General features: G+C 45.7%; 1 protein-coding gene across 7 annotated transcripts in view; it reads right to left on the reverse strand.

The window, feature by feature from the left end:
- LOC137532296 (NACHT, LRR and PYD domains-containing protein 3-like) overlaps window positions 1-27,876 on the reverse strand; it is a 784,203-nt gene that overhangs the window by 402,194 nt on the left and 354,133 nt on the right. Inside the window, exon 9 of one of the 7 annotated variants that reach the window (XM_068252712.1) lies at window positions 23,610-23,695. The exons of the other annotated variants lie outside the window; for them this stretch is intronic. Coding sequence (XP_068108813.1) covers window positions 23,653-23,695 — 43 coding nt within the window. The 3' untranslated portion in view covers window positions 23,610-23,652. Of the gene's footprint in view, window positions 1-23,609; window positions 23,696-27,876 lie in introns of those variants that run through there. 7 annotated transcript variants of the gene reach the window in all.

The following is a 27,876-nucleotide window of genomic DNA, read 5'->3' on the forward strand; positions in this document are numbered from 1 at the left end:
CATATTCAAGTGTTTTCCACATTTCAGACTTTACAGAAATCATTTCTTTATTAGTGGTTGCTATGGGCAAGGGATTTTTTAACTGAGAAGCCTTTCTAGACCTTTTATGTTTAAACTTAGTAGCTTTTGATGGCTGCTTTTTGGATACAAGGGAGCTGTTACTGCATTCATTATCACAATGAATGGTTTTGCATGGAAGGGATAGAACAGCTGACTGATTAGCAGGTACACACTCCTCAAGACTGAGTGGTAAACAAGGCAGTTTAAACCAGTGGGAAAAAATCAATGTAAGAAACTGATAAGGATTATCATTCCAGGAATAGTTTTTCAAAATCTCATAAGCCCACACAAACAGATCTCCTTGCAACAGCGTATAAGCTAATTGGAGAGCTCACGTGGACGGATCAGTAGTTTGAAAGGTAGGATTCAGAAGAAATCTTACACATTCAGAAAGGAAGTCCTCCTTAGTTTCAGAATCTAGTCTTTTAAAGCTCTTAAAGATATAAGAACCATATTCGACAAAAACGTACACATCGGAAATTCCCTCTACACTGGGAATTTCGGTTTGGCTGGTCATACTGTAACGATTGTGGAATTAATTCCGTGGTCAGCGCACAGGATGCGCGCTGACACTGCGGAAATCCTCCACAAGCGTATAATCTGAGAGAACCCAGCAATGGTGCTATGCACCTGTAGAGGGGAATTCCCGCCGGCAGATGGAGCTGTGGAGAACAGAGGAACAACCCCTCTGTTCGGCCACAGATGCCAGATAGGAATTGTACGAGGGAAAGCAATGCAGGGCAAGATAGCCCTTAAAGAGAGAGAGCACAGAGACAGGATGTATGTGTGTCCACCAATCTAGTCGCCACCCAGTGACGATGAACACACAACAGTGACGACCAAGTGGGAAAGCAATCGTAAGAGATGGCGTTTGCTAACAGCGACACAAGACTGAAAGAGCACAGAGATAGAATGTATGGGTGTCCACCAATCTAGTCGCCACCCAGCGATGGTGAACACACAACAACGGAAACGAAGTGGGAACGCAATCACAAGAGTGGCGATTGCCAATAGAGACACAAGACCGAATTAGACAGAGCACAAGTGTAGCAGGAAAGACATGTTCTGCCACAGATGCCAGATAGGAATTGTACCGCACTCATTCGCAACAGCGAACGCATTTAAGACATGATCACCGCGCGTTAGGCGCCCAGTGATAAGCGTGCCACCCTAACTAACCAATGAACACAAACACGAAATAGAGAACGCAAACGCTTGCTAAACGGTTACCTCACCAAGCCTACAGCAAGCGTTCGTACAAGACAAGACAGACAGATGGGGCTACCAGTAGCAACTGACTAGCACCCCTAAGGCAGAATACAGAAGGAACCTCCGCTGCTACCGCTAGAGCGGATGCGATCCAGACAGACAAACAGATGGGGCTACCAGTAGCAACCGCTGCTCTGGTTAGCACCCCTAAGGCAGAATACAGAAGGAAGCACCGCCACTACCACTAGGGCGAATGCAATCTGAACAGATGGAGCAGCCAGTAGCAACTGCAGCTCTGGCCTACACTCCCAGACAGACAGAACGATTTCCTGTCGACCGCCGCTGGCGACAAGACAATCGAGGCAGAGAAACAGAACAAGGCAAAACAGATCATACAACCTGACTGCACTAGAAGGGATGTCTAGTGCAGTCCCAGGGAATTACTCTAAGATAATCTTTAGCAAACAATAGCAAAGGCTGACACTCCAGGTGTTAGCAGGTACAAACCATCATGACCAGCAAGGAATTCTGGGAGCACAAGGTATGTATACTGCAAGCCATCAAAGGAGGCAGCTAGGCAATTTGCATGACAAGTGTATGCAAATTCCTCAGTAGCAGAGCAAGTCTGGCACTTGCAAAGTGAAGACAGGTCTCTTTTCCAGAGACCTGCAGCCCTCAGACTTAAAGAGACACTGTAACATCAAAAACATCCCCTGGGGGGTGCTCACCTCGGGTGGGGGAAGCCTCGGGATCCTAATGAGGCTTCCCACGCCGTCCTCTGTCCCACGGGGGTCTCACTGCAGCCCTCCGAACAGCCGGCGACAGACCCGACTGTCAATTCAATATTTACCTTTGCTGGCTCCAGCGGGGGCGCTGTGGCTGCTTTCGGCTCCGAAGTAGACGGAAATACCCGATCTCAGTCGGGTCCGCTCTACTGCGCAGGCGCCGGAAACTTGCGCCTGCGCAGTAGAGCAGACCCGAGGGCGATTGGATATTTCCGCCTACTTCGGAGCCGACAGCCGTCAGAGCGCCTGCGCAGGAGCTGGGAAGGTAAATATTGACGTCATCTTGTATGGAGGGCTGCAGCGAGACCCCTGAGGGAAGGAGGACGGCGTGGGAAGCCTCATTAGGATCCTGAGGCTTCCCCCACCCGAGGTGAGTACCTCCCAGGGGACGTTTTGACGTTACAGATTCTCTTTAAGGAATGGTCAAACAGATGTCTGCCTGTGCAGACAGCTGAGCGGATCATTATCAGAATCAGAACTTTATTTCGCCAAGTGCGACCGAGGTCGTACCCGGCATTGGTTGTGGTTTACATGGCAGTAGCAACAGAGCAAGACAGACATCGGCATAAGACAATAACAATAATACAAGCGAGACAGGCATAAGACAATAACAGCAATACAAGCATATAAGCAAGACAGGCAAGTAACCTACAGTACAATATGTGGTTCGCTCATGATCAGAGTCCTCTGGGTTTGGATATTGTGCTTCATTCAGCCCTTAGAGTGGAGTTCACTACACTCGGCTTGTATTTGACCACGATTTTGCCTAACTATTCTGTACCGCTGCTGACCGACCAGTTACCGACTCTGCCTGTACGACCACTCTCTGTCTAGTGATAGCCTCAGTCACCAAGGGCTATCACTAAAGGAGTACTCCTGAATTACTGTTTGCACCAATCACTACACTTGTGCAATAAAGTTACGTTCCTGTTTGTACATCTGTATTATTTGACGATACTGCAGATCGTCAAATAATCAGATATCGGTTGTCGTGCTGACACACATTGTTACAAGAACCCTACTGCGTGATTTCTGCTGATAGGATTACAGGTCCTTCTCAAAAAATTAGCATATTGTGATAAAGTTCATTATTTTCTGTAATGTACTGATAAACTTTAGATTTTCATATATTTTAGATTCATTACACACAACTGAAGTAGTTCAAGCCTTTTATTGTTTTAATATTGATGATTTTGGTATACAGCTCATGAAAACCCAAAATTCCTATCTCAAAAAATTAGCATATTTCATCCGACCAATAAAAGAAAAGTGTTTTTAAAACAAAAAAAGTCAACCTTCAAATAATTACGTTCAGTTATGCACTCAATACTTGGTCGGGAATCCTTTTGCAGAATTGACTGCTTCAATGTGGCGTGGCATGGAGGCAATCAGCCTGTGGCACTGCTCAGGTGTTATGGAGGCCCAGGATGCTTCGATAGCAGCCTTAAGCTCATCCAGAGTGTTGGGTCTTGCGTCTCTCAACTTTCTCTTCGAAATATCCCACAGATTCTCTATGGGGTTCAGGTCAGGAGAGTTGGCAGTCCAACGGAAAAAAACAATTGTCCCTGGAGCTTCAACTGTGGCAGTGTTACATAGTTACATAGTTACTTTGGTTGAAAAAAGACATACGTCCATCGAGTTCAACCAGTACAAAGTACAACTCCACCCTGCTCCCTCACATATCCCTGTTGATCCAGAGGAAGGCGAAAGAACCCTTACAAGGTAAAAATTCCTTCCCGACTCCAGATGGCAATCAGATAAAATCCCTGGATCAACATCATTGGCATTACCTAGTAATTGTAGCCATGGATGTCATTCAACGCAAGGAAAGCATCTAAGCCCCCTTTAAATGCAGGTATAGAGTTTGCCATAACGACTTCCTGTGGCAATGCATTCCACATCTTAATCACTCTTACTGTAAAGAACCCTTTCCTAAATAAATGGCTAAAACGTTTTTCCTCCATGCGCAGATCATGTCCTCTAGTCCTTTGAGAAGGCCTAGGGACAAAAAGCTCATCCGCCAAGCTATTATATTGCCCTCTGATGTATTTATACATGTTAATTAGATCTCCTCTAAGGCGTCTTTTCTCTAGACTAAATAAACCCAGTTTATCTAACCTTTCTTGGTAAGTGAGACCTTCCATCCCACGTATCAATTTTGTTGCTCGTCTCTGCACCTGCTCTAAAACTGCAATATCTTTTTTGTAATGTGGTGCCCAGAACTGAATTCCATATTCCAGATGTGGCCTTACTAGAGAGTTAAACAGGGGCAATATTATGCTAGCATCTCGAGTTTTTATTTCCCTTTTAATGCATCCCAAAATTTTGTTAGCTTTAGCTGCAGCGGCTTGGCATTGAGTACGATTATTTAACTTGTTGTCGATGAGTACTCCTAAGTCCTTCTCCAAGTTTGATGTCCCCAACTGTATCCCATTTATTTTGTATGGTGTTAGACCATTGGTACGACCAAAATGCATGACTTTACATTTGTCAACATTGAATTTCATCTGCCATGTATGTGCCCATATAGCCATCCTATCCAGATCCTGTTGCAATATAACACTATCTTCCTTAGAGTTGATGATTCTGCACAATTTTGTATCATCTGCAAAAATAGCAACATTGCTCACTACTGTATCCACTAGGTCATTAATAAATAAATTGAAGAGCACTGGACCCAGTACAGACCCCTGTGGGACCCCACTGCTGACAGTCTCCCATTTTGAGTATGATCCATTGACCACAACTCTTTGTTTTCTGTCCATTAGCCAGTTCCCTATCCAAGCACACAGACTCTTCCCCAGTCCTTGCATCCTCATCTTTTGCACCAGACTTTTGTGGGGAACAGTGTCGAATGCCTTAGCAAAGTCTAAGTATATCACATCTACAGCATTCCCAATATCCATATTAGCATTCACTACCTCATAAAAGCTGAGCATGTTAGTCAAACAGGACCTGTCTTTAGTAAACCCATGTTGATGCTGAGAAATAAGATTATTTTCTACTATGAAGTCATGTATAGTATCTCTTAGTAACCCCTCAAATAGTTTGCATACAACTGATGTTAAGCTTACAGGTCTATAATTTCCTGGATCAGATTTTTTGCCCTTCTTAAATAATGGGAAAACGTGGGCTGTACGCCAATCCACTGGGACTCTGCCAGTTGCAAGAGAGTCACAAAAGATAAGATAAAGGGGTTTATCTATAACTGAACTTAATTCCCTTAGGACCCGAGGATGCATGCCATCCGGGCCAGGTGCCTTGTCTATTTTTAATTTATTTAGTCTTGCCTTTACTTCTTCCTGCGTTAAGTATTTAATATTACAGTTAGAAGATTGAGACTCATCCGCCTCTGTAATTTGCAACAGTGCTGTTTCCTTTGTAAAGACAGAAGCAAAGAAAGCATTTAATAACTCTGCCTTACCTTGGTCATCCACCATTAAGTTTCCACCTTCATCCTTTAGGAGTCCTATACAGTCAACCTTTCTTTTTTTAGAGTTGATGTACTTGTAAAACTTTTTTGGGTTAGATTTGATATCCCTAGCGATTTGATTTTCAGCTTCGATCTTTGCTAGCCTAATTTCTTTTTTACAATTTTTATTGCACTCCTTGTAATTGCTGAGTGCAGCCTCGGACCCCTCCTGTTTTAGGACCTTATAGGCATTCTTTTTCCTCTTCATTTTATCTATAACCTTTCTATTCATCCATAGAGGCCTTTTTTTATTCCTAGTGATCCAGGGATGAACCAGGGAGTCGACCAGTCTACACTCGGATCCTTAAGGGTGTCACTATCCACAGCAACAAAACAAAAAAATGACTGGGTCTCCACCTGGATAATGCAGTTATAGCATAAATTTATTGCACCATAGTAGCAGAAAAACACGACGTTTCGGCCAGCAGGCCTTTATCAAGTGTTACAAAACAGAGTAGATACTCACAAATATATAACACACTACCTAGTTAAAAAACACGCCTTAAAAAGGCGGGCACATACTTAAAGAGCAGTTTGACCAAGAATGCATTTTTAAAGGACCAACACAGTAAGTGGAAACCCATTATAGAAAACATTTCAAATTGAATTCATCATTCAGTCCATTGGGTGCTAAAGTACTTAGCTTATTAATCCACTTATGTTCGCGTCTAAGCAGGGATGTCTGTCCGTCCATTCCCTCTGCAATAACGACTTTTTCAAGTACACACCATCGCAATTCACCAACCATGTGATCACAGTCGTAAAAATGTTTCCCTATAGGAGAATCATATTTTCTGTTAGGATCATCCCGATATTTTCTATATAAACGGATGTTACTTCGGTGTTCATTGATCCTCACTCTGACCTCACGAGAGGTTTGACCCACATAACCAATCCCACAGGGGCATTTTAAAAAATAGATTACATTAGACGTAACGCATGAAAAACATCCGTTAATTTTAATTTTGTAGCCCCTAGTGGGATGTCTAATGTGGTCACCCTTAATAATACTGGAACAATTTTGGCAACTCAAACAGGCAAACGTGCCCATTTTTTGTGGCAGGAAGGTATTTTGACGTGTGGTGCATTTCTTAATATCTGCACGCACTAACTTATCACGTAGACTTTTTCCTTTCCTATAGACAAATGATGGAGGAGAGGAAAACACCTTGGACAACAAAGGGTCCGCCTCAATCAATGACCAGTTCTCCAGGATGGTTTTTTTCACCAAAGTTGCGTGGTTATCATATGTGGAAATAAACTGTACTTTCCTGAAATCCTGTATCTTAACATTTTTCTTTCTTAGATCTTCCCTATCAATTTGTGCAACAGAGTGTGCTACATCCACAACTTCCTTCTTAGCGTACCCACGTACAGTAAAATCCTTAACCAATTTTTTTGCTTGCTTAGCATAAGCATCATCATCAGATGTAATTCGTCTTGCTCGAATGAATTGACTCTTGGGGAGTCCCCGTATCAAGGAACGTGGATGGCAGCTCGTTGCCAATAAGGCATTATTACGATCAGTGCTTTTTTTAAATAAATCGGTATGAAATTTTTCCCCATCGAACTGTACATCCACATCCAAGAAGTGTAAATTGGTGGGGTGAAACTCAAGAGTAAATCTAATCGAGTCATGGCAACAACGTCGTGTTTTTCTGCTACTATGGTGCAATACATTTATGCTATAACTGCATTATCCAGGTGGAGACCCAGTCATTTTTTTGTTTTGTTGCTGCAGGAGAGTTGGCAGGCCAATTGAGCACAGTAATACCATGGTCAGTAAACCATTTACCAGTGGTTTTGGCACTGTGAGCAGGTGCCAGGTTGTGCTGAAAAATGAAATTTTCATCTCCATAAAGCTTTTCAGCAGATGGAAGCATGAAGTGCTCCAAAATCTCCTGATAGCTAGCTGCATTAACCCTGCCCTTGATAAAACACAGTGGACCAACACCAGCAGCTGATATGGCACCCCAGACCATCACTGACTGTGGGTACTTGACACTGGACTTCAGAAATTTTGGCATTTCCCTCGTCCCAGTCTTCCTCCAGACTCTGGCATCTTGATTTCCGAATGACATACAAAAGTTGCTTTCATCCGAAAAAAATACTTTGGACCACTGAGCAACAGTCCAGTGCTGCTTCTCTGTAGCCCAGGTCAGGCACTTCTGCTTCTGTTTCTGGTTCAAAAGTGGCTTGACCTGGGGAATGCGGCACCTGTAGCCCATTTCCTGCACACGCCTGTACACGGTGGCTCTGGATGTTTCTACTCCAGACTCAGTCCACTGCTTCCGCAGGTCCCCCAAGGTCTGGAATCGGACCTTCTCCACAATCTTCCTCAGGGTCCGGTCACCTCTTCTTGTTGTGCAGTGTTTTCTGCCACACTTTTTCCTTCCCACAGACTTCCCCCTGAGGTGCCTTGAAACAGCACTCTGGGAACAGCCTATTTGTTCAGAAATTTCTTTCTGTGTCTTACCCTCTTGCTTGAGGGTGTCAATGATGGCCTGGTCAGCAGTAGAGGTGGGCCGAACGGTACGCCGGCGAACGGTTCCAGGCGAACTTTAGGTGGTTCCCCTTCGCTGGCGAAGGCGAACTTTCCCAGAAGTTCGATTCACCCCATAATGCTCTATGAGGGTCAACTTTGACCCTCTGCATCACAGTCAGCAGGCGCATTGTAGCCAATCCGGCTATACTAAGCCCTGGAGCCCCACACCCCCTTATATAAGGCAGCGTCCGCCGGCCATTACATTCACTCGTGTGCCTGCTAGAGACAGAATAGGGACAGCTGATGCAGACTTGTTCTCCTAGGGACAGATTAGTCAGGCTCTTGCCTTCTTAGCTTGCTTAGCTGAATCTTATTGCTATAATAGCGCTCCAGAAAAGCTCTTTTTAGAGCTCATCCTGCTCGTGCGAAATTGTTTTTTTCTGTGTTTGAAACTGACACTTGTGTTGTTTAGACAGCATTGCTCATTCATACTGTGTGTCCCACTACCAGCAGCAGCAGCACATTCAGTGACTGACTACTACCTGTGTGTGTGAGACACTTGTGTTGCTTAGACAGCATTGCTAATTCATAATGTGTGTGTACCACTGCCAGCAGCCCACCAGCATTCAGCAGCACATTCAGTGACACCTGTGTGTGTGACAGGGAGCTGCACATTGTACTACCTACTCAGTACTGCATTTACCTACTACTAGTACCTGTTGTGTTTAGTTAACCCACCTCATCACTGCATACACCTACGTTTGTGTTGTGTGAACCCACCTCCCTGCACATAACTATTAACTACCTTTTGTGTTGCGTGAACATGCCTCACTGCATATAACTACCTTTTAAGTTGAGTGAACTCACCTCACTTCATATCTACCTTTTCTGTAGAGTGAACTCACCTCACTGCATATAACTACCTTTGTGTTGAGTGAACTCAGCTGACTGCATCTAACTAACTACCTGTTGTGTTCAGTGAACTCACCTCACTGCATATATAACTACCTCACTGCATATATAACTACGTTTGGGTTGAGTGAACTCACCTCACTGCACATAGCTACCTTTTGTGTTCAGTACATAGCTACCTTTTGTGTTCAGTAATCTCACCTCACTGCATATATAACTACGTTTGGGTTGAGTGAACTCACCTCACTGCACATACCTACCTTTTTTGTTCAGTTAATTCACCTCACTGCATATATAACTACCTTTGTGTTGAGTGAACTCAGCTGACTGCATATATAACTACCTTTGGGTTGAGTGAATTCACCTCACTGCATATATAACTACCTTTTGTGTTCAGTGAATTCACCTCACTGCATATATAACTACGTTTGGGTTGAGTGAACTCACCTCACTGCACATAGCTACCTTTTGTGTTCAGTACATAGCTACCTTTTGTGTTCAGTAATCTCACCTCACTGCATATATAACTACGTTTGGGTTGAGTGAACTCACCTCACTGCACATAGCTACCTTTTGCGTTCAGTAATCTCACCTCACTGCATATATAACTACGTTTGGGTTGAGTGAACTCACCTCACTGCACATAGCTACCTTTTTTGTTCAGTTAATTCACCTCACTGCATATATAACTACCTTTGTGTTTAGTGAACTCAGCTGACTGCATATATAACTACCTTTGGGTTGAGTGAATTCACCTCACTGCACATAGCTACCTTTTGTGTTCAGTGAATTCACCTCACTGCATATATAACTACCTTTGTGTTGAGTGAACTCAGCTGACTGCATATATAACTACCTTTGGGTTGAGTGAATTCACCTCACTGCATATATAACTACCTTTTGTGTTCAGTGAATTCACCTCACTGCATATATAACTACCTTTGTGTTGAGTGAACTCAGCTGACTGCATATATAACTACCTTTGGGTTGAGTGAATTCACCTCACTGCACATAGCTACCTTTTGTGTTCAGTAATCTCACCTCACTGCATATAGCTACCTTTTGTGTTGAGTGAACTCAGCTGACTGCATACACCTAGCTTCCCCCCGAGATGGACAAAATGGACAAACCAGGTAGAGGAAGAGGTAGAGGCAGACCCAGAGGAAGGCCACCTGGCACTGGCAGGTCTGTGCGAGGTGGTGTTGCTGTGATTTTGTGCGGACCTGCCCCAAAGTACAGTGCTCAGAAGAAGGCACGTGCCATCACTTCCCAAAATTGTGAGGACTTGCTTGAGTTTTTAACACAGAACACCTCACCTCCTGCAGCCACATCCGCTGCATTTGACACTTCGCAGGAGTTATTTGGTGGTGGTGGTGGTGGAGGTGAAATCACTGATTCACAGCCACTACTGCAACAACAACAAGAAGAAGGCGCAGGGGGGGGGGGGGGGTCGTGTCCGCCGGAAGTAGAGACTGGACGCTTGAATCCCTCGCTCCGTACTCCCCGATCTACCAAAGCGACTCTCCGCAATGCCACCCAAGCCTAATCCTCACGCTGAAGTGGAGGAAGAAGGGATGGACACAGACAGCATCCGAAAACGGAAAAAAAAAACCACTTCTGTGCCCCGTAAACTCACAGAGTTCTTCTCCGGCTCCCGCAGAAGCACGAGCGGCTCCAAAGATGGCGGCGGCTCAGACTCCACGAGGCGGAATAAGGGATCTTTCGCATCACTTCAGGAACCCTCGTTCCCTGCAGAGCACAGAGGAGACAAAGCGGACTCAGGTACCTCAACTCCAGACTCTGTTTCCCCTGACCTCAGGAGCCCCCTGAAAGCCAGACCACGGCTTGCACAGCCCCCACAGGAGACTCACACTGACGACCTGTCTGATCATGAGGCCCTACAGGACACCGATCCTTTACTAAACATAGAAGCCTTTCCAGCCTCAGACATAGCTCTCACGCAATCCTTAATGAAAGAAATGCTGATTGCTTTCAAACGCTCCTTACTATCAGAAATCCTCCCCATAACGACCAATCTGCAGAAATCAGTAGATGACTTAGGAGAGAGAGTATCCCACACAGAAACACGTATGGAGGAGCTCATTACAGAGCACAATAAAACAGTCGACTCAATCTCTGATCACAACAATGACATTGGATGGCTGAAAGCCAAACTTGCTGACTCAGAGGATAGAAATAGGCGTTCCAACTTGAAATTCAGGGGTATAAACGAAAAGGTAACTCCGACTGAACTAAAACCCCTCCTAACCAAAATAATCAAAGCCACAATACCAGGCCTGGCTGACTATCAGCTAATGATTGAAAGAGCCCACAGACTTCCTAGGCCTGCCGCTATCCCAGAAAACCTACCCCGAGATGTCATAGCCAAATTCCTATGCTTCACCACCAAGGAGAACCTCCTAGAAGCAATTAGAAAGAACGGATCTCTCCCAGACCCTTACAAGAACATACAAGTTTATCCTGACCTTTTGCAGGCCACTTTATCAGCCAGAAGAGCCCTTCAACCAATCACAAGAGCCCTCAGAAGCAATAGCATACAATATCGATGGGGCTTCCCAACTAAGCTGCTAATTAATAAAGATGGCTCCACCCACATTATTAAATCACTGGAAGAAGGTCTGAAGTTAATCCAAAGCTGGAACATCACTCCACCACATCCACAACTCAAGTCCATCACAAAGTCCCCAGCCCAAAAGCTAGCCTTGGAATGGCACACAGTTCATTAAACAGGGGAGTACATTGTCATTTTCTCTTTGTCCTTCTTGTAGCGCTCTTTGCGCTAGCCCCCAATATGAGACGTAAGATCTCTCAGTCCTTCCCCACAGTCCCAGTTCTGTGGTTACCTTTAATATTAAAGTTCATAGTTGGTCACTTTGTTCCCTGTTTTAAGGTCCTCGTCTGGTTAACATGCTTCCTCCATCAGGTCTACCCCATAATCCTTGCAGACTCCGCTACACCTGCAGCCCTCTTCCTACTCCTTTATGAAACTTAACATTCTCTCCATCAACACCCACGGGTTGAACTCCCCGCAAAAGAGGGCCTTCCTCTGGTCTGAAGCAGTCAGATCCAACTCTGATATTGTAATGGCCCAAGAAACTCATTTTGCCGAAGGGAAAGTCCCCAAATGTTCCCACAAGAACTTTTCGTCTCCTCTTTTGAGCTGCTTTAGAAAGAAGAAGAGAGGGGTCCTAATTGCATTTCACAACAGACTGTCACCCTCCATCGACAAAATAATTAGAGACCCGCAAGGCAGATTTCTAGTGGTTGTTTGCTCTATCCTTGGAGTTAAGTATACACTGGCGTGCATTTATGCTCCCAACTCAGCGCAAGTCCCCTTCCTTAACAAATGCCTGGATAAAATAAATGCCATCAAAGTTGGTCACCTAATAATAGGAGGAGACTTTAATACATGTCTATTCCCCTCCCTGGACTCTTCCTACTCTGGTGGACGTAAAATACCTTCACTGCTCAATTGGTCACACAAAGAACAGTTGTTTGATCCATGAAGAGCTCTTCATAGTAACGAACAGCTTATATTCCCTAGTCCATAAAACCTACAGTAGAATTGACTTTTTTCTTCTCAACTCCTTTACCTTACAATATGCCTCCAACTGCTCAATAGGTCCGATATCCTGGTCTGATCATGCCCCCATTTTCCTATCCCTGGATATCCCTGAACGTCACACCAAGCACACGTCTTGGAAACTTAATAACTCTCTTATAAACAATCCTGCTAATAGTGACCTCCTACAAAACCAACTATCAGAATTTTTCCTCTTTAATGAAGTTGATCAAGCTAACCCCTCCAGTGTTTGGAATGCACATAAAGCATACACGAGAGGTTTGCTGATCAAGCTGGGAGCCAGACACAAACGAAATATTTACAAACAAACTGAAGACCTTTTACTCCAAATTAAAGAAAAAGAAAAGGCAAATATTAGCAACCCTTCTACCTCAATCCAATTAGCCCTTTTCAACCTAAGACAGGAGCTATGATTATTACTCTTGACTAAATATGAATGGTCAATAACCCAATCTAAATCCCTCTTTTACTCCCAAAACAATAAAGCAGGGAAATTGTTAGCCCAAAAAATCAAAAACAAAAGAGCTAATCGCAACATTAAGTCGATCCTGCACCCCACCTCTGGCAAACTTATCACCAACCCCAAACTAATTGCTGACGCATTCAGCGACTACTATAGTTCACTCTACAATCTAGCTAACGATCCCAAAACCCTCCAACCCACAACACAGACAATCAACGCCTTTTTAGAACCTCTCTCCCTACCCAAAATCTCAAACTCCCAATTAAACCATCTCAATACCCCCATTTCCCTCGAAGAAGTCTTCTCAGTTATAAAAAACCTCAAAAGCAATAAAGCCCCTGGCCCTGACGGTTTTACAAACGAATATTATCGTTCCTTTCGCAAAGTCTTGGCTCCCAGGCTGGTCAGCATGTTCAACGACATTATTACCACCAACACTACACCCAAAGAATTCCTAGCCGCCTCAATCTCGGTTATCCCTAAACCAGGGAAGGACCCTACCTGTGTAACCAATTATAGACCCATCTCCCTCCTAAATTCCGACACGAAAATATATGCCAAAATTTTGGCCAACCGACTATTTAACATTCTCCCCGAAATTATAGGGCCAGAACAAGTAGGTTTCGTCAAGGGCCGCCAAACTCTTGATGGTACAAGAAGGGTGATCGACCTAATGAGGCTGGCTGAAATCAAGCAAGTGCCTTCTCTGTATCTTACTTTAGATGCAGAGAAGGCATTTGACAGGGTGCACTGGTCCTTTCTACACCACACATTAAACGCATTTGGTATTACCGGTACCTTTGCCTCTGCCATATTAGCGTTATACAAAAACCCCTCTGCATCGGTCAACCACGCAGGGTTTAACTCTCAGCCATTCAACATATCCAATGGCACCCGCCAGGGATGCCCTCTATCCCCCATTATATTTGTATTAATGATGGAGACCCTGGCGGAGGCCATTAGATCGAGCCCAGACATTTCTGGATTACAAGTTGGAAGTCACAACCACAAAATCGGCCTATTTGCCGACGATGTTATTTTAACAATAACAGACCCTCTCCATTCATTAGAGCATATCATCTCCACTCTCAACTCATTTGCCCAAGCCTCTAACTACAAGATAAACGAAGGGAAATCGCTGCTATTAGGGAAACACCTTGACACTCAAACAATTAGCACCTTATCAGAAAAATTTCCCTTCCCATGGACCAAAAATAACTTACCTTACCTAGGAATCACACTACCCAACCAGACAAAGGACCTCTATAAAACCAATTACCTTCCACTTATCTCCATGATCTCAAATGAAATATCCAAAAATCACCAGAACAGAACTATCGCATGTAGGGCGGGCAAATGCCTTTAAAATGATCATCCTACCCAAAATTCTCTATATCTTCAGAACAATACACATCCCGGTCCCGAAATCCTTTTTTAATAAAATTCAATCCTTATTAGCCTCCTTCTTCTGGAAAAAGAAAAAACATAGAATAGCTATTAACACTCTATATACACCAAAAAAAGACGGAGGCTTTGGCCCTCCCAACATTTATCTATACTATCAAGCTTCTCTACTAGAAACCTCTAAGCAATGGTGGTCCCCCTCCTCACACAATCTCTGGGTTAAAGTAGAACAAGATCATCATAAAATGGAGCTCAGAGCCCTCCTCTCAGCAGTCGCATTAAACCTACCATATTCTTTACCCCAACTTCCCTCTATGACCGCCACCATAAAAGTATGGAAAACCGTCTGCTCCATCCAATCCCCTAATCCTGATCACAACCAACTAAAAATTCCAATCTCCTTACTCCAGTACTATATCCCCAATCTCTCCACCAAAACTTGGTCCAAAGCAGGCATCAATCTCATTAACAACCTGCTGGAAGATAATACTATCAAATCATTTCCAAAACTAGAGTCCCAATATAAACTCCCAAAAGAGGACTTCTTTAAATACGCCCAACTCTCGCACCTCTTCCCCAAGAAGCAGATCACAATCCCCTCTCTGCCCAGATCACTGCATGCTCATCTCCACTCCGACCTGCAGCTTAAAAAAGGTATTTCACTTTGGTATGATTTCCTCATACATACTAACCCCACCCCCCTTCAAAAGTATGCAACTCACTGGTCAAAAGAAATAGGTTGTGACATAGACATCAACCAAATAATTAAAGCCAACCACATCATCACTAAGACTTCCTCCAATATTCTACACTGGGAAACTCTCCAAAAAATCACCCTGAATTGGTACTTAACTCCAATCTCCCTCTCCAAATTTGCTCCCCAAAACTCTAACCTATGCTGGAGGAACTGCAAATCCCCAGGTTCTCTCTTACACATACTATGGGAGTGTCCCCCAGCGCAAATTTTATGGGGTAAAATAAGGAAATTAATAGAACAAATTCTGGGATATGAATTTATAATCCCCCCTGAGCTTGCATTGCTCCACATAGGAATTAACTCATTCCCAACAACTTCCCGCACCTCAATCTCCCACCTAATCTGTGCTACTAGACAAGCTCTCCTACAACAATGGGGCACCCCCATAATCCCTCCCCTCCCAAAAATAAGGACACTCGCCCTCAACAATTTAAAGCTTGAACTCATCTTCAAGAAAAATCAAGACACAAACAAATCCCTTCACACAATATCTCATTTAGACCTATCAAACCTATAAATGTAAAACAAAACAACATTAAAACCTACTACCACAAACAGACAGACCTGAAATACAGGAAGCCAGGTTATTTTATACATGGTGACTACTTCCAACTGAAATCTCTTGTTAATGTTGCTAAAAATTTCTTTCGTTTCTGTTCTCTTTTGAACTTTAGTTACTATATATAGTCATTTAAAACCCCTTCCCCTGGTTCCCTTCCCCTTCCCTTACCCTTCTCATGTCTACTCATGGGTATACCTAGTCCTACTTCCCTGGTATACCGCCAAGACCCCTCATCATCCTCAACCAGTTCTATCAAACAACCGAGTAATCCCTTACTCACTTTCAAAACCCACTAAGAGCCAATAAACCGTCCAAAGCCCCCTCCCTCCCTTAGACCAAGCTGCAGGTAGATGGCTTTGCCCCTGCAGCCAACAATAATAACCCCCTCTACAAACTATCATTACTAAGGTCTGACAGTCAGGTCACACCTTTCCCTCTCACCGTACACCATTACTCAAACTATTAAAACCCCTCATTAGTCCCCCAGCAACCCCAGACCCTGGTTGAGAACGATCAAAGGTTATCTCTCCAACGAAATCATTATTATCTCACTTTAATAATCTACTGTCATACTCTGTTATATTATTAGATTCTGTTACAATGTTATACCACATGCTAATTATCAGTTGTTTCAAATCTACGATTGTTATCTAAACTGTAATTACTCACAACGATAAGCTGTACTGTTATAAAATTCAATAAAAATGTATTGAGAAAGAAAAAAAAAAAAAAAAAAAGAAGGCGCAGGTACACCACCTCATAGGTCTGAGTTAGGTGGTGATAGTATGGACGTAATGTGTGAGGAGGGGCATGATGAACCACCTGAAGTTGGTGCAGTTGAGGAGGTCATAATCCTCCTGCCCAGCTTCGCTTTCCTCAGACACCTCGTCTGAGGAAAGCGAAGCTGGGCAGGAGGATTATGATGACGATTCTACGGATGTCACGTATGTTCCCAATAGAGGAGATGACCAGGGGGACAGTTCAGAGGGGGAGCCAGAGAGGAGTAGGAGGAGACGACTCCATGATAGAAGCAGAGGGAGCTCGTCCTCAGAAACAGCTGGGGGCAGTGTCCGGCGCCAAGTATCACCAGCTATGGCCAGCCAGCCAACATGCCCTTCAAGGTCAGCTGTTGATGCCACCGTAGTGCCATCACCCCAGGGGGGATCTGCGGTTTGGAATTTTTTTACGGTGTGTGCCTCAGATAGGAGCAAAGCCATCTGTTCTCTCTGCCTCCAAAAATTGAGCCGTGGAAAGGTCAACACTCACGTAGGGACAAGTGCCTTACGAAAGCACCTGGAGAAAAGGCACAAACAGCTATGGGAAGAACACCTGAGGAAAAGCAGCACCCCTCAAAAGACAAGCCACCCTCCTTCTCATCTTCCTCCTTCAGGTGCATCGTCTTCATCCGCTTTCTCCCTTGAACCTTCACAGCCACCCTCCTTCACACCGCCTCTACCCTTGAGCGGTTCCTGCTCCTCTGCCCACAGCAGTAGCCAGGTGTCCGTGAAGGAAGTCTTTGAGCGGAAGAAGCCAATTTCAGCCAGTCACCCTCTTGCCCGGCGTCTGACAGCTGGTGTGGCGGAACTATTAGCTCACCAGCTATTACCATACAAGCTGGTGGAGTCAGAGGCTTTCCGTAAATTTGTGGCCATTGGGACACCACAGTGGAAGATACCAGGCCGCACTTATTTTTCACGAAAGGCCATACCCAAACTGTACCGTGCAGTTCACAGTCAAGTGGTGTCATCTATTGCGAAGAGCATTGGGTCAAGGGTCCACCTGGTGACCGATGGCAGCAAGCAGGGAGTACGTGGCTGCGCAGCGGACCGACTTGTCACACCTCCACGGCTTGCAGGCAGGCTTCCTGCCACCTCCTCTCCTTCTCCTCCAGCTACATCCTCTTTGCTGTCAACCTCCTCCTCCTTGGCTGAGTGTCGGTTGAACTCTAGCGGTGCTGCCATCTCCTCTTCCTCTCCAGCTACACAGCCCCATCTCCCCAGAGCCTACGCTGCATGCCAGGTACGACGGTGTCACGCAATTTTAGACATGTCTTGCCTCAAAGCGGAGAGTCACACTGGAGCAACTCTCCTGGCTGCTCTTAACAAACAGGTGGAGCAATGGCTGACCCCGCACAAGCTTGAGATCGGCAACGTGGTGTGTGACAACGGCAGCAATCTCATTGCTGCATTGAATTTGGGAAAGCTGACACACATACCCTGCATGGCACATGTGCTTAATCTGGTCGTGCATAGATTTGTGTCCAAGTGCCCCGGCTTAGAGGACGTCCTGAAGCAGACCAGGAAGTTGTGTGGGCATTTCAGGCGGTCTTATACGGCCATGGCACGCTTTGCAGACATTCAGCGGAAAAACAACTTGCCGGTGAGACGCTTGATATGCGATAGCCCGACTCGCTGGAATTCCACCCTGCTCATGTTCTCTCGCCTGCTAGACCAGGAGAAAGCCGTCACCCAGTACCTGTACAACTACAGTAGAAGGACACAATCTGGGAAGATGAGGATGTTGTGGCCAAACAGCTGGACACTGATGCAAAATGCATGCAGGACCATGCGGCCGTTTGAGGAGGTGACCAACCTGGTGAGTCGCGCTGAAGGCACCATCAGCGACTTGATCCCCTACGCTTACTTCCTGGAGCGTGACGTGCGTAGAGTGGTGGATGAAGCTGTGGAGGAGCGGTTACAGGAACAGCTACGGCAAGAGCAGGCGTGGGACCAATTTTCAGCCGAAGCACAGGTTTCCTCAACACCTGCGGCACCACAGAGGGGGAGGAGGAGGAAGAAGAGGAGTCGTGTGGGGAAGGAGAGGAGTCCGACTCGGATGATTATGAGGAAGGTGTTTCTGTGGAGGAGGAAGAGGTGGCAGCGGCAGAAGAACAACCGCAGCAGCCGTCACAGGGGGCTTCTGCTGCTCCACGTTCCCGTGGTATTGTCCGTGGCTGGGGGGAGGAAGAGGAGTTGCGTGACGTCACTGTGGAAGAGCAAGAGGAGATGGAGAGTAAGTCTGGATCTGACTTTGTGCAGATGGCCTCTTTCATGTTGTCCAGCCTGTTGAGGGACCCCCGTATCAAAAAACTCAAGGGGAATGACCTGTACTGGGTGGCCACGCTACTAGACCCTCGGTACAGGCACAAAGTGGCAGACCTGTTACCAACTCAACACAAGGTGGAAAGGATGCAGCACTTGCAGAACAAGCTGTCAATGATGCTTTACAATGCATTTATGTGACAATTATGTGACAGTACAACGCAATAAAAGTACCACTGGCAGTAATCCTCCTCCTCACCAGTCCACGCAGGCAAGGACAGGACGTTCCAGCGATCTCGGGGTGATGTCGGACATGCAGACATTCTTTAGTCCAACGCCTCGCAGTAGCCCTTCGGGATCCACCCTCCAACAACGCCTGGACCGGCAGGTAGCCGACTACCTGGCCTTAAGTGTGGATGTACACACTGCGACTGCGAGCAGCGGCGATGAACCCTTGCTCTACTGGTTGCGCATGCTTGACCTGTGGCCAGAGCTGTCCCAATTAGCCATCCAACTTCTCTCTTGCCCTGCCGCAAGCGTCCTGTCAGAAAGGACCTTCAGTGCAGCTGGAGGCATTGTCACTGAGAAGAGAAGTCGCCTAAGTCATGACAGTGTTCAGTACCTGACCTTTATCAAAATGAACAAGGCATGGATCCCTGAGGGCTATTGCACGACCGAAGACTAAGTCAGTCCACACACACAGCATCTATGCCTGCATGCCGCTTGACTGCCTTCTCCGCCACCACCACCCCGCCACCACCACCACCAGGGTCCAGGACTCTAGGCGGATTCCAGAATTTTTAAGGCCGCTGCTAGCAGCGGCCGCTATACTAATTTTTCTTGGGCATGCACATGCCTGCCTAATTTTTCTGGCTGAACTGCAGGCGGCTGCAACAAAAAAAAAGCATGTACATGTGCCCATCCCCCTTCGTGATCATTACCTTGCCGCGGTGAAGGGGCTTGCGTATCACAATGAAGCAATGGCCGCCGGCTATATGAGTGTCTCGGGTGGGGGTGGCACACCAAAGATAATAAGGTCGTTGTTTCATTGTGGTCAGACCAAATTTGATCAGCTGGAAAGTCACTGTTCTGTCATTCAGCTACATCAGCCGGGCGAGCATATGGGCTGAAAAGCCACCAAAAAAAGCCACCATCACCTGCACTCTCGTCATGGTGCGCACCAGTCCAGCACGGCCGTCACTACACAAACGGCTGTTTGCAGTCACTGCATACCTTTCACTGCATCTGTGACTGACTGCACATTATACCTGGCAGTCAGTGCATAACTTGCACTTGAATGGATACAGTTTTAAAAAAACTGTATTGAAAAATACAACCATCTACACTTTCAAACAATTTAAAAATACAACCATCTAAAGTTTCAAACAATTTAAAAATACAACCATCTACATTTTCAAACAATTTTAAAAAATGCCAAAAAAAACTTGCCTCCGTAAAACATTCTTGGCAAATGCTTTCGACTTGGTTTGTCTTCCATTGGGTCAAGGGTCCATCTGACCACAAATGCCTGGTCTGCAAACCACGGTCAGGGCAGCTACAGCATGGGTCTCAGCAGGCTCCCACTTCGGGCCGGAATCCAACCTTCATTCCCCGCGGTGACAATGGCAGACTTGCCATCTCAACCTGGTGAATCGCAGTGAAGGCACCATCAGACTTGCCCTCCATAACGGATTCCCGTTAAAGGATTTAAAGTTGATTGATTACAATTAGGGCCTCAAAAGGTCCTCCTGAGTCCTGTATTGTTATTTTTGATCACTACCTCGGGGCGGGCATGCATGCCTGCCTGCCTGCTGCCCTCCTTGCCTGGATGTGTGGTGGACTGGTGGTAGCCGTTGATCAGGCTCCAAATCCAGAACGCAATACAACCATCTACACTTTCAGACAATTTAAAAATACAACCATCTAAAGTTTAAATTAATTTAAAAATACAACCATCTACATTTTCAAACAATTTTAAAAAATGCCCAAAAAAACTTGCCCTCCGTAAAACATTCTTGGCAAATGCTTTCGACTTGGTTTGTCTTCCGCTGGGTCAAGGGTCCATCTGACCACAAATGCCTGGTCTGCAAAGCACGGTCAGGGCAGCTACAGCATGGGTCGCAGCAGGCTCCCACTTTGGGCTGCAATACAACCTTCATTCCCCGTGGTGACAATGGCAGACTTGCCCTCCATAACGGATTCCCGTTAAAGGATTTAAAGTTGATTCATTACAATTAGGGCCTCAAAGTCCTGTATTGCATGCCTGCCTGCTGCCCTCCTTGGATGTGCAGTGGTAGCCGTTGCTCAGGCTCCACACCGGATTCCATCCCTCATTCCCCGGCCATTACCCGGGGTCACAAATGGCAGACTTGCCCGCCTCCATATGATTCTCCTGAAAGGAATGTGGTGTCATCTTTGCCCGCCATAACTGGTTCTCGTTAAAGGATTTAAAGTACATTCATTTCAAATACACAGCAGGGCCTCAAAAGTCCTCCTCCTGTATTGTTATTTTTGGTCACTACCTCGGGGCGGGCGTGCATGCCTGCCTGCTGCCCTCCTTGGATGTGTAGTGGTAGCCGTTGCTCAGGCTCCACACCGGATTCCATCCCTCATTCCCCGGCCATTACCCGGGGTCACAAATGGCAGACTTGCCCGCCTCCATATGATTCTCGTGAAAGGAATGTGGTGTCATCTTTGCCCGCCATAACTGGTTCTCGTTAAAGGATTTAAAGTACATTCATTTCAAATACACAGCAGGGCCTCGAAAGTCCTCCTCCTGTATTGTTATTTTTGGTCACTACCTCGGGGCGGGCGTGCATGCCTGCCTGCTGCCCTCCTTGGATGTGTAGTGGTAGCCGTTGCTCAGGCTCCACACCGGATTCCATCCCTCATTCCCCGGCCATTACCCGGGGTCACAAATGGCAGACTTGCCCGCCTCCATATGATTCTCCTGAAAGGAATGTGGGGTCATCTTTGCCCGCCATAACTGGTTCTCGTTAAAGGATTTAAAGTACATTCATTTCAAATACACAGCAGGGCCTCGAAAGTCCTCCTCCTGTATTGTTATTTTTGGTCACTACCTCGGGGCGGGCGTGCATGCCTGCCTGCTGCCCTCCTTGGATGTGTAGTGGTAGCCGTTGCTCAGGCTCCACACCGGATTCCATCCCTCATTCCCCGGCCATTACCTGGGGTCACAAATGGCAGACTTGCCCGCCTCCATATGATTCTCGTGCAAGGAATGTGGTGTCATCTTTGCCCGCCATAACTGGTTCTCGTTAAAGGATTTAAAGTACATTCATTTCAAATACACAGCAGGGCCTCGAAAGTCCTCCTCCTGTATTGTTATTTTTGGTCACTACCTCGGGGCGGGTGTGCATGCCTGCCTGCTGCCCTCCTTGGATGTGTAGTGGTAGCCGTTGCTCAGGCTCCACACCGGATTCCATCCCTCATTCCCCGGCCATTACCCGGGGTCACAAATGGCAGACTTGCCCGCCTCCATATGATTCTCGTGAAAGGAATGTGGTGTCATCTTTGCCTGCCATAACTGGTTCTCGTTAAAGGATTTAAAGTACATTCATTTCAAATACACAGCAGGGCCTCGAAAGTCCTCCTCCTGTATTGTTATTTTTGGTCACTACCTCGGGGCGGGCGTGCATGCCTGCCTGCTGCCCTCCTTGGATGTGTAGTGGTAGCCGTTGCTCAGGCTCCACACCGGATTCCATCCCTCATTCCCCGGCCATTACCCGGGGTCTAGTCACAATGTCAGACTTGCCCGCCTCCATAGGATTCTCATTGTAGCGGTACTGAACAAGTACACAGCAAGTAGAAAATGTAATTTAAAAACAAAATGTAAGCTTTTTAACAATGCCATGGAAAGTTGAGAAGGAAGTCACACATTACCTGACATCACTGAGTGAGGAAGAGCAATCTCGCCATGTTGCGCAGTAGTCCAGCACGGCCGTCACAACACACAACAAACAGCTATTTGCGGTGCGTTACACAGTAAGTTTGGTGTGTCAGTGTGAAGCAGTACTCTAATTACACTCCCTGATTGATGTATACACATGCAAGATGTTTTAAAGCACGTTAGGCCTGCAATTTAGCATTCAATGTGATTTCTGCCCTTAAAACGCTGCTTTGCATCACATCCAGATTTTTACCCGGGACTTTTGGCATGTATCCCACTCCGCCATGCCCCCCTCCAGGTGTTAGACCCCTTGAAACATCTTTTCCATCACTTTTGTGGCCAGCATAATTTTTTCTATTTTTCAAAGTTCGCCTCCCCATTGAAGTCTATTGCGGTTCGCGAACTTTTCCGCGAACCGAACCTTCCGCGGAAGTTCGCGAACCTAAAATCGGAGGTTCGGCCCATCACTAGTCAGCAGTCAGGTCGGCAGTCTTACCCATGATTGCGGTTTTGAGTAATGAACCAGGCTGGGAGTTTTTAAAAGCCTCAGGAATCTTTTGCAGGTGTTTAGAGTTAATTAGTTGATTCAGATGATTAGGTTAATAGCTCGTTTCGAGAACCTTTTCATGATATGCTAAATTTTTTAGATGGAATTTTGGGTTTTCATGAGCTGTATGCCAAAATCATCAATATTAAAACAATAAAAGGCTTGAACTACTTCAGTTGTGTGTAATGAATCTAAAATATATGGAAGTCTAATGTTTATCAGTACATTACAGAAAATAATGAACTTTATCACAATATGCAAATTTTTTGAGCAGGACCTGTACATTACGTCTGGATATAGCTTTCCTTCCTAAGGTAGTCTCTAAGTTCCATCGATCTAAGGAGATATATATTCCTTCATTCTGTGAGAATCCAGTTAATGATAAAGAGAAACATCTTCAATGCCTGGATGTTAGAAGGTGTCCGCTCCATTATATAGAGAGAACTAGACCTTGGAGAAAGTCATAGGCAATCTTTGTTCTATTTTCCTGGAAGAGATATAGGAGAGAGAGAGCTTCAAAAAGTACATTGGCCAGATGGATCAAGCAGGTCATTGCAGAGGCTTATCAAGTTCAAGGTAAACAGTTGTCTTCAACCATCAGAGCTCATTCAACTAGAGGAGTCTCTACTTCATGGGCAGAGAGGGCAGGTGCCACAATTGAGCAGCTTTGCAGGGCTGCAACATGGTCCAGCCACAACACATTTGTGAAGAATTATAGACTTAACGTGGCGGCAAGCTCGGATCTGTCCTTTGGGAGAAAGGTCTTGCAGGCAGTGGTCCCTCCCTAGGTAAACTATATCTTGTATATCGTCTTATTCAGGGGTGCTGTCCGAGTGACGTCCTGGGAAAGACCAAAATTACTTACGGTAATGCCTTTTCCAGTAGTCAGGAGGACAGCACCCCTACAACCCACCCTGTTTTGGGGTGAAAGATAAAGATTTATATCCTTGGTGTCCGTGTCTTCTTTTGTATTAACTGAGATAAGGTCTGACCTGCCTGCCTGATATACTGCTGCCTATTTGTTATGCAAATTCTTATTGTTTCAGCTTCCTGTCCACGGTGAGGGAGGGAGACAAGTCTCATTCAGGGGTGCTGTCCTCCTGACTACTGGAAAAGTAATTACCGTAAGTAATTTTGGTCTTTCTATGATCCTTTCATGATGACAAAGGCCAGAAAGAAGTAGGCAAAGGAGTGCCCATTTTCACGTACGGCTAAGCAGTCTCACTCACTTTTTCCTATAACAAAGTGTCTGCTGTATGGCAGCAGAGTGGCGCAGCGGAAGCGTGCTGAGCCCATAACCCAAAGGTCGATGGATCGAAACCATCCTGTAAGGATCCGCTCAGCTGGCTGCACAGGCAGACAGCTGTTTGACCATTCCTTATGTCTGAAGGATGCAGGTCTCTGGATAAGAGACCTGGCTTTGCTTTGCAAGTTTCAGATCTGCTCTGCTGCTGAGGAATTTGGATACATTGGTTATGCAAATCATCTAGCTGTCTCCTTTGTAGGCTGTCAGTATAAAAAGCTATGTTTTCCAGAGTCCTTTGCTGGTCATCCTTTCAGGGTTTGTTGAAACACTCCTTGAGTGTCAGCCATGCTATTTCTTGTTAAAGTTATCTCAGAGTAATTCTTGGGACTGCACTAGGCAGCTTCCCTAGTGCAGTTAGCTTGCTATCTGTTTTGTCTGTATTGCCTCTCTGTTGCAATTGTCCTGTCACCAACGGTGGTTGTCAGGAAATCGTTCTGTCTGTCTGGGGTGCTAACCAGAGCAGCGGTCGCTACTGGGAGCCCCTTCTGTTAATCTGTCTGTCTTGTTTGGATCGCACTAGCCTCTAGCGGTAGCGGCTGTGGATCCTTCTGATCTTTGTTCTTGGAGTGTAGCTGGAGCAGCGTTTGCTACCGGTTACCTCATCTGTCTGTCGTGTTTGGATCGCACTAGCCTCTAGCGGTAGCGGCTGTGGATCCTTCTGATCTTTGTTCTTGGAGTATAGCTGGAGCAGCGGTTGCTCCCTGCTATCTCATCTGTCTGTCGTGCTTGGATCGCACTAGCCCCTAGCGGTAGCGGCTGTGGATCCTTCTGATCTGCTTTCTTGTTTCTGAGCTCGGATCGCACTCGCTCTGACGGAAAGAGCAGTGGATCTTTACTCTCGTATTCCTGTTTTTCGTTTGTCTGTCTTATCTGATACGAACGCTTGCTGTAGGCTCGGTGAGGTAACCGTTAAGCAAGCGCTCGCGTCCTCTGTTTCGTGTTTGTCTGTCAGTGGTTAGTTAGGCGTGCTTGTCTCTGTCGCACTTAACGTGCGGAGATCGCGCTGTAAACGCGTTCGCTGTTGCGAATGAGTGCGGTGTTCGCCTTTAGTTAGCGTTTGTTGTTTTCGTTGTTTTCTCATTGTTGTTTGCTGTGCCTTTGCTCCTCTCGTGCCCTGTCCTTTTTCTGTCTGGTGTCTTTTGGCAATCGCCATTCTCTGCTATTGCGTTCTTGCTTTGGTTTCTGCTGATGTGTGTTTACCGTCGCTGGGTCGCGACTAGATTGGTGGATACACATTCATCCTATATCTGTGCTCCTTCTCTTTAAGGGCTATCTTGCCCTACCCGGTTGCAAATCGGACACTTCTCATCTGGCTTCTGTGGTAGCGCGGAGACCTTGCTCCTCTGCGCTCCACAGCTCCACCTGCCAGTGAGAATTTCCCTCTACTGGTGCTTGCACCAAAGCTGGGTTCCTCCCTTCATACTCTTGTGGAGGATTTCCGCCGTGTCAGCGCACGCCTTGTGCGCTGATCACGGAGATTATTCCGCAATCGTTACAGAATGACCAGCCAAACCGAAATTCCCAGTGTAGAGGGAATTTCTGATTTGTACACTTTTGTCGAGTATGGGTCCTATGTCTTTAAGAGCTTTAAAAGGCTAAATTCAGAGACCAAGACGGAATTCCTCTCTGAATGTGTGAGATTTTGCCTGAATCCTACCTTTCAGATTACTGATCCGTCCACGTCAGCTCTCCAGTTAGCCTATGTGCTCTTGCAAGGGGATCTGTTCTCCTGGGCTTATAATGTATTAAAAGACAATCCTTGGAATAATAATCTGTATCAATTTCTTACATTTATCTTCTCTCACTGGTTTAAGCTGCCTTGCTTACCACCTGCTCTGTTTGAGTCTGTAGCTGTTAATAAGTCAGCTGATCTATCCCTTCCATACAAAACAATGCAGTATGACAATCAGTTCAATGTTTCTGTTGCCACTTCAGGTTTTAAGCCGATGCAAGAGGAATGCTTTGATTCCTCTCTTGCGTTTAAACAGCAGCCATCCAAAGTTGCTAAAAAGAAAAAATCTAAAAAACACAAACATCTGAATAAAACCTTTCCTATTGATGTTGACAATGATGTTGCTCAATGTCAGGATTTTTTGCCCCAATCTGAAGCATTTGTGGATCCTTTAATAGGCAAAATTATCTATATATATATAATAGAGTAAGTGCCTCAACCTTCAAACAAGAAGAAGAAGTAGTGCCCTGCCCCCAGGGCTGGTCCAAGCAAGAAGAAGGGGCTGGTCCAAGCAAGAAGAAGAAGTAGTGTCATATCAAACCAAGGGCAAAGAGGGATAATTTGCATATTCAGTAGCAGTGCATTGTGGGTAACTACAAATGTTCACTTATAGCTGAATTATTGCAGATGTGCTTCTGTTTTAAGAAGGAGAATTACACCGAGCTTTGCTTTTTTTAGTAGGAGGGCTTTTTGGTCTCTTTTATCCCCCTATACATTCTTAGTAGTTTGGGTCACCCTGAGCTGCTTGGTTACTCTGTTGTACTGGTCCAAGCCCTAGCTCATACAGCCATAGCAATTCCTGCTATGTACTGATGAGGACCAAAAGTCTGAAATAGGCTGTTACATGTGGATTTGATATGACTGTGTAAAGTTTAAAGCTATAGGGCCTGATTCACAAAGCAGTGTAAACTGTTTAGCATGGGTGTGCTAAACAGTTAGCACGTGAAGTGCCTTTCGTGGACTTTTGTGCGCGCAAAGTCCCGGGATTTGTGCGATCGCGGTCTTTTGCGCGTGCAATTAGTGCAATCTCGGACTTTTGCGCGCGCAAAGTGCTGCGATTCGCGGCAAATTGCGCGTGCAAATCGCGGCACTTTACGCGCGCAACAGTCCGCGAACGGCACTTCACGTGCTAAACAGTTTGCATCGCTTTGTGAATCAGGCCCATAGGCTTGCTTGACTTACCAAGGGTGAAAAGGAATAATTTGCATATTCAGTAGCAGTGCATTGTGGGTAACCACAAATGTTAACTTATAGCTGAATTATTGCAGATTTGCTTCTGTTTTAAGAAGGAAAATTACACCAAGCTTTGCTTTTTTTAGTAGGAGGGCTTTTTGGTCCCTTTTATCTCCTATACATTCCGAGTGGTTTGGGTCACCCTGAGCTGCTTGGTTACTCTGTTGTACTGGTCCAAGCCCTATCTTGTACAGCCATGCTATGTACTGATGAGGACCAAAAGTCTGAAACAGGTTGTCACATGTGGGTTTGATATGGCTGTGTAAAATTTAAAGCTATAGGCTTGCTATACACCAGTGGTTCTGGATGTTTGCTTGGGTTATTAAGGGTGAAAAGGAATAATTGGCATATTTAGTAGCAGTGCATTGTGGGTAACCACAAATGTTCACTTATAGCT

This window comes from Hyperolius riggenbachi, chromosome 1, assembly GCF_040937935.1.
Source record: "Hyperolius riggenbachi isolate aHypRig1 chromosome 1, aHypRig1.pri, whole genome shotgun sequence".
NCBI lineage: Eukaryota > Metazoa > Chordata > Amphibia > Anura > Hyperoliidae > Hyperolius > Hyperolius riggenbachi.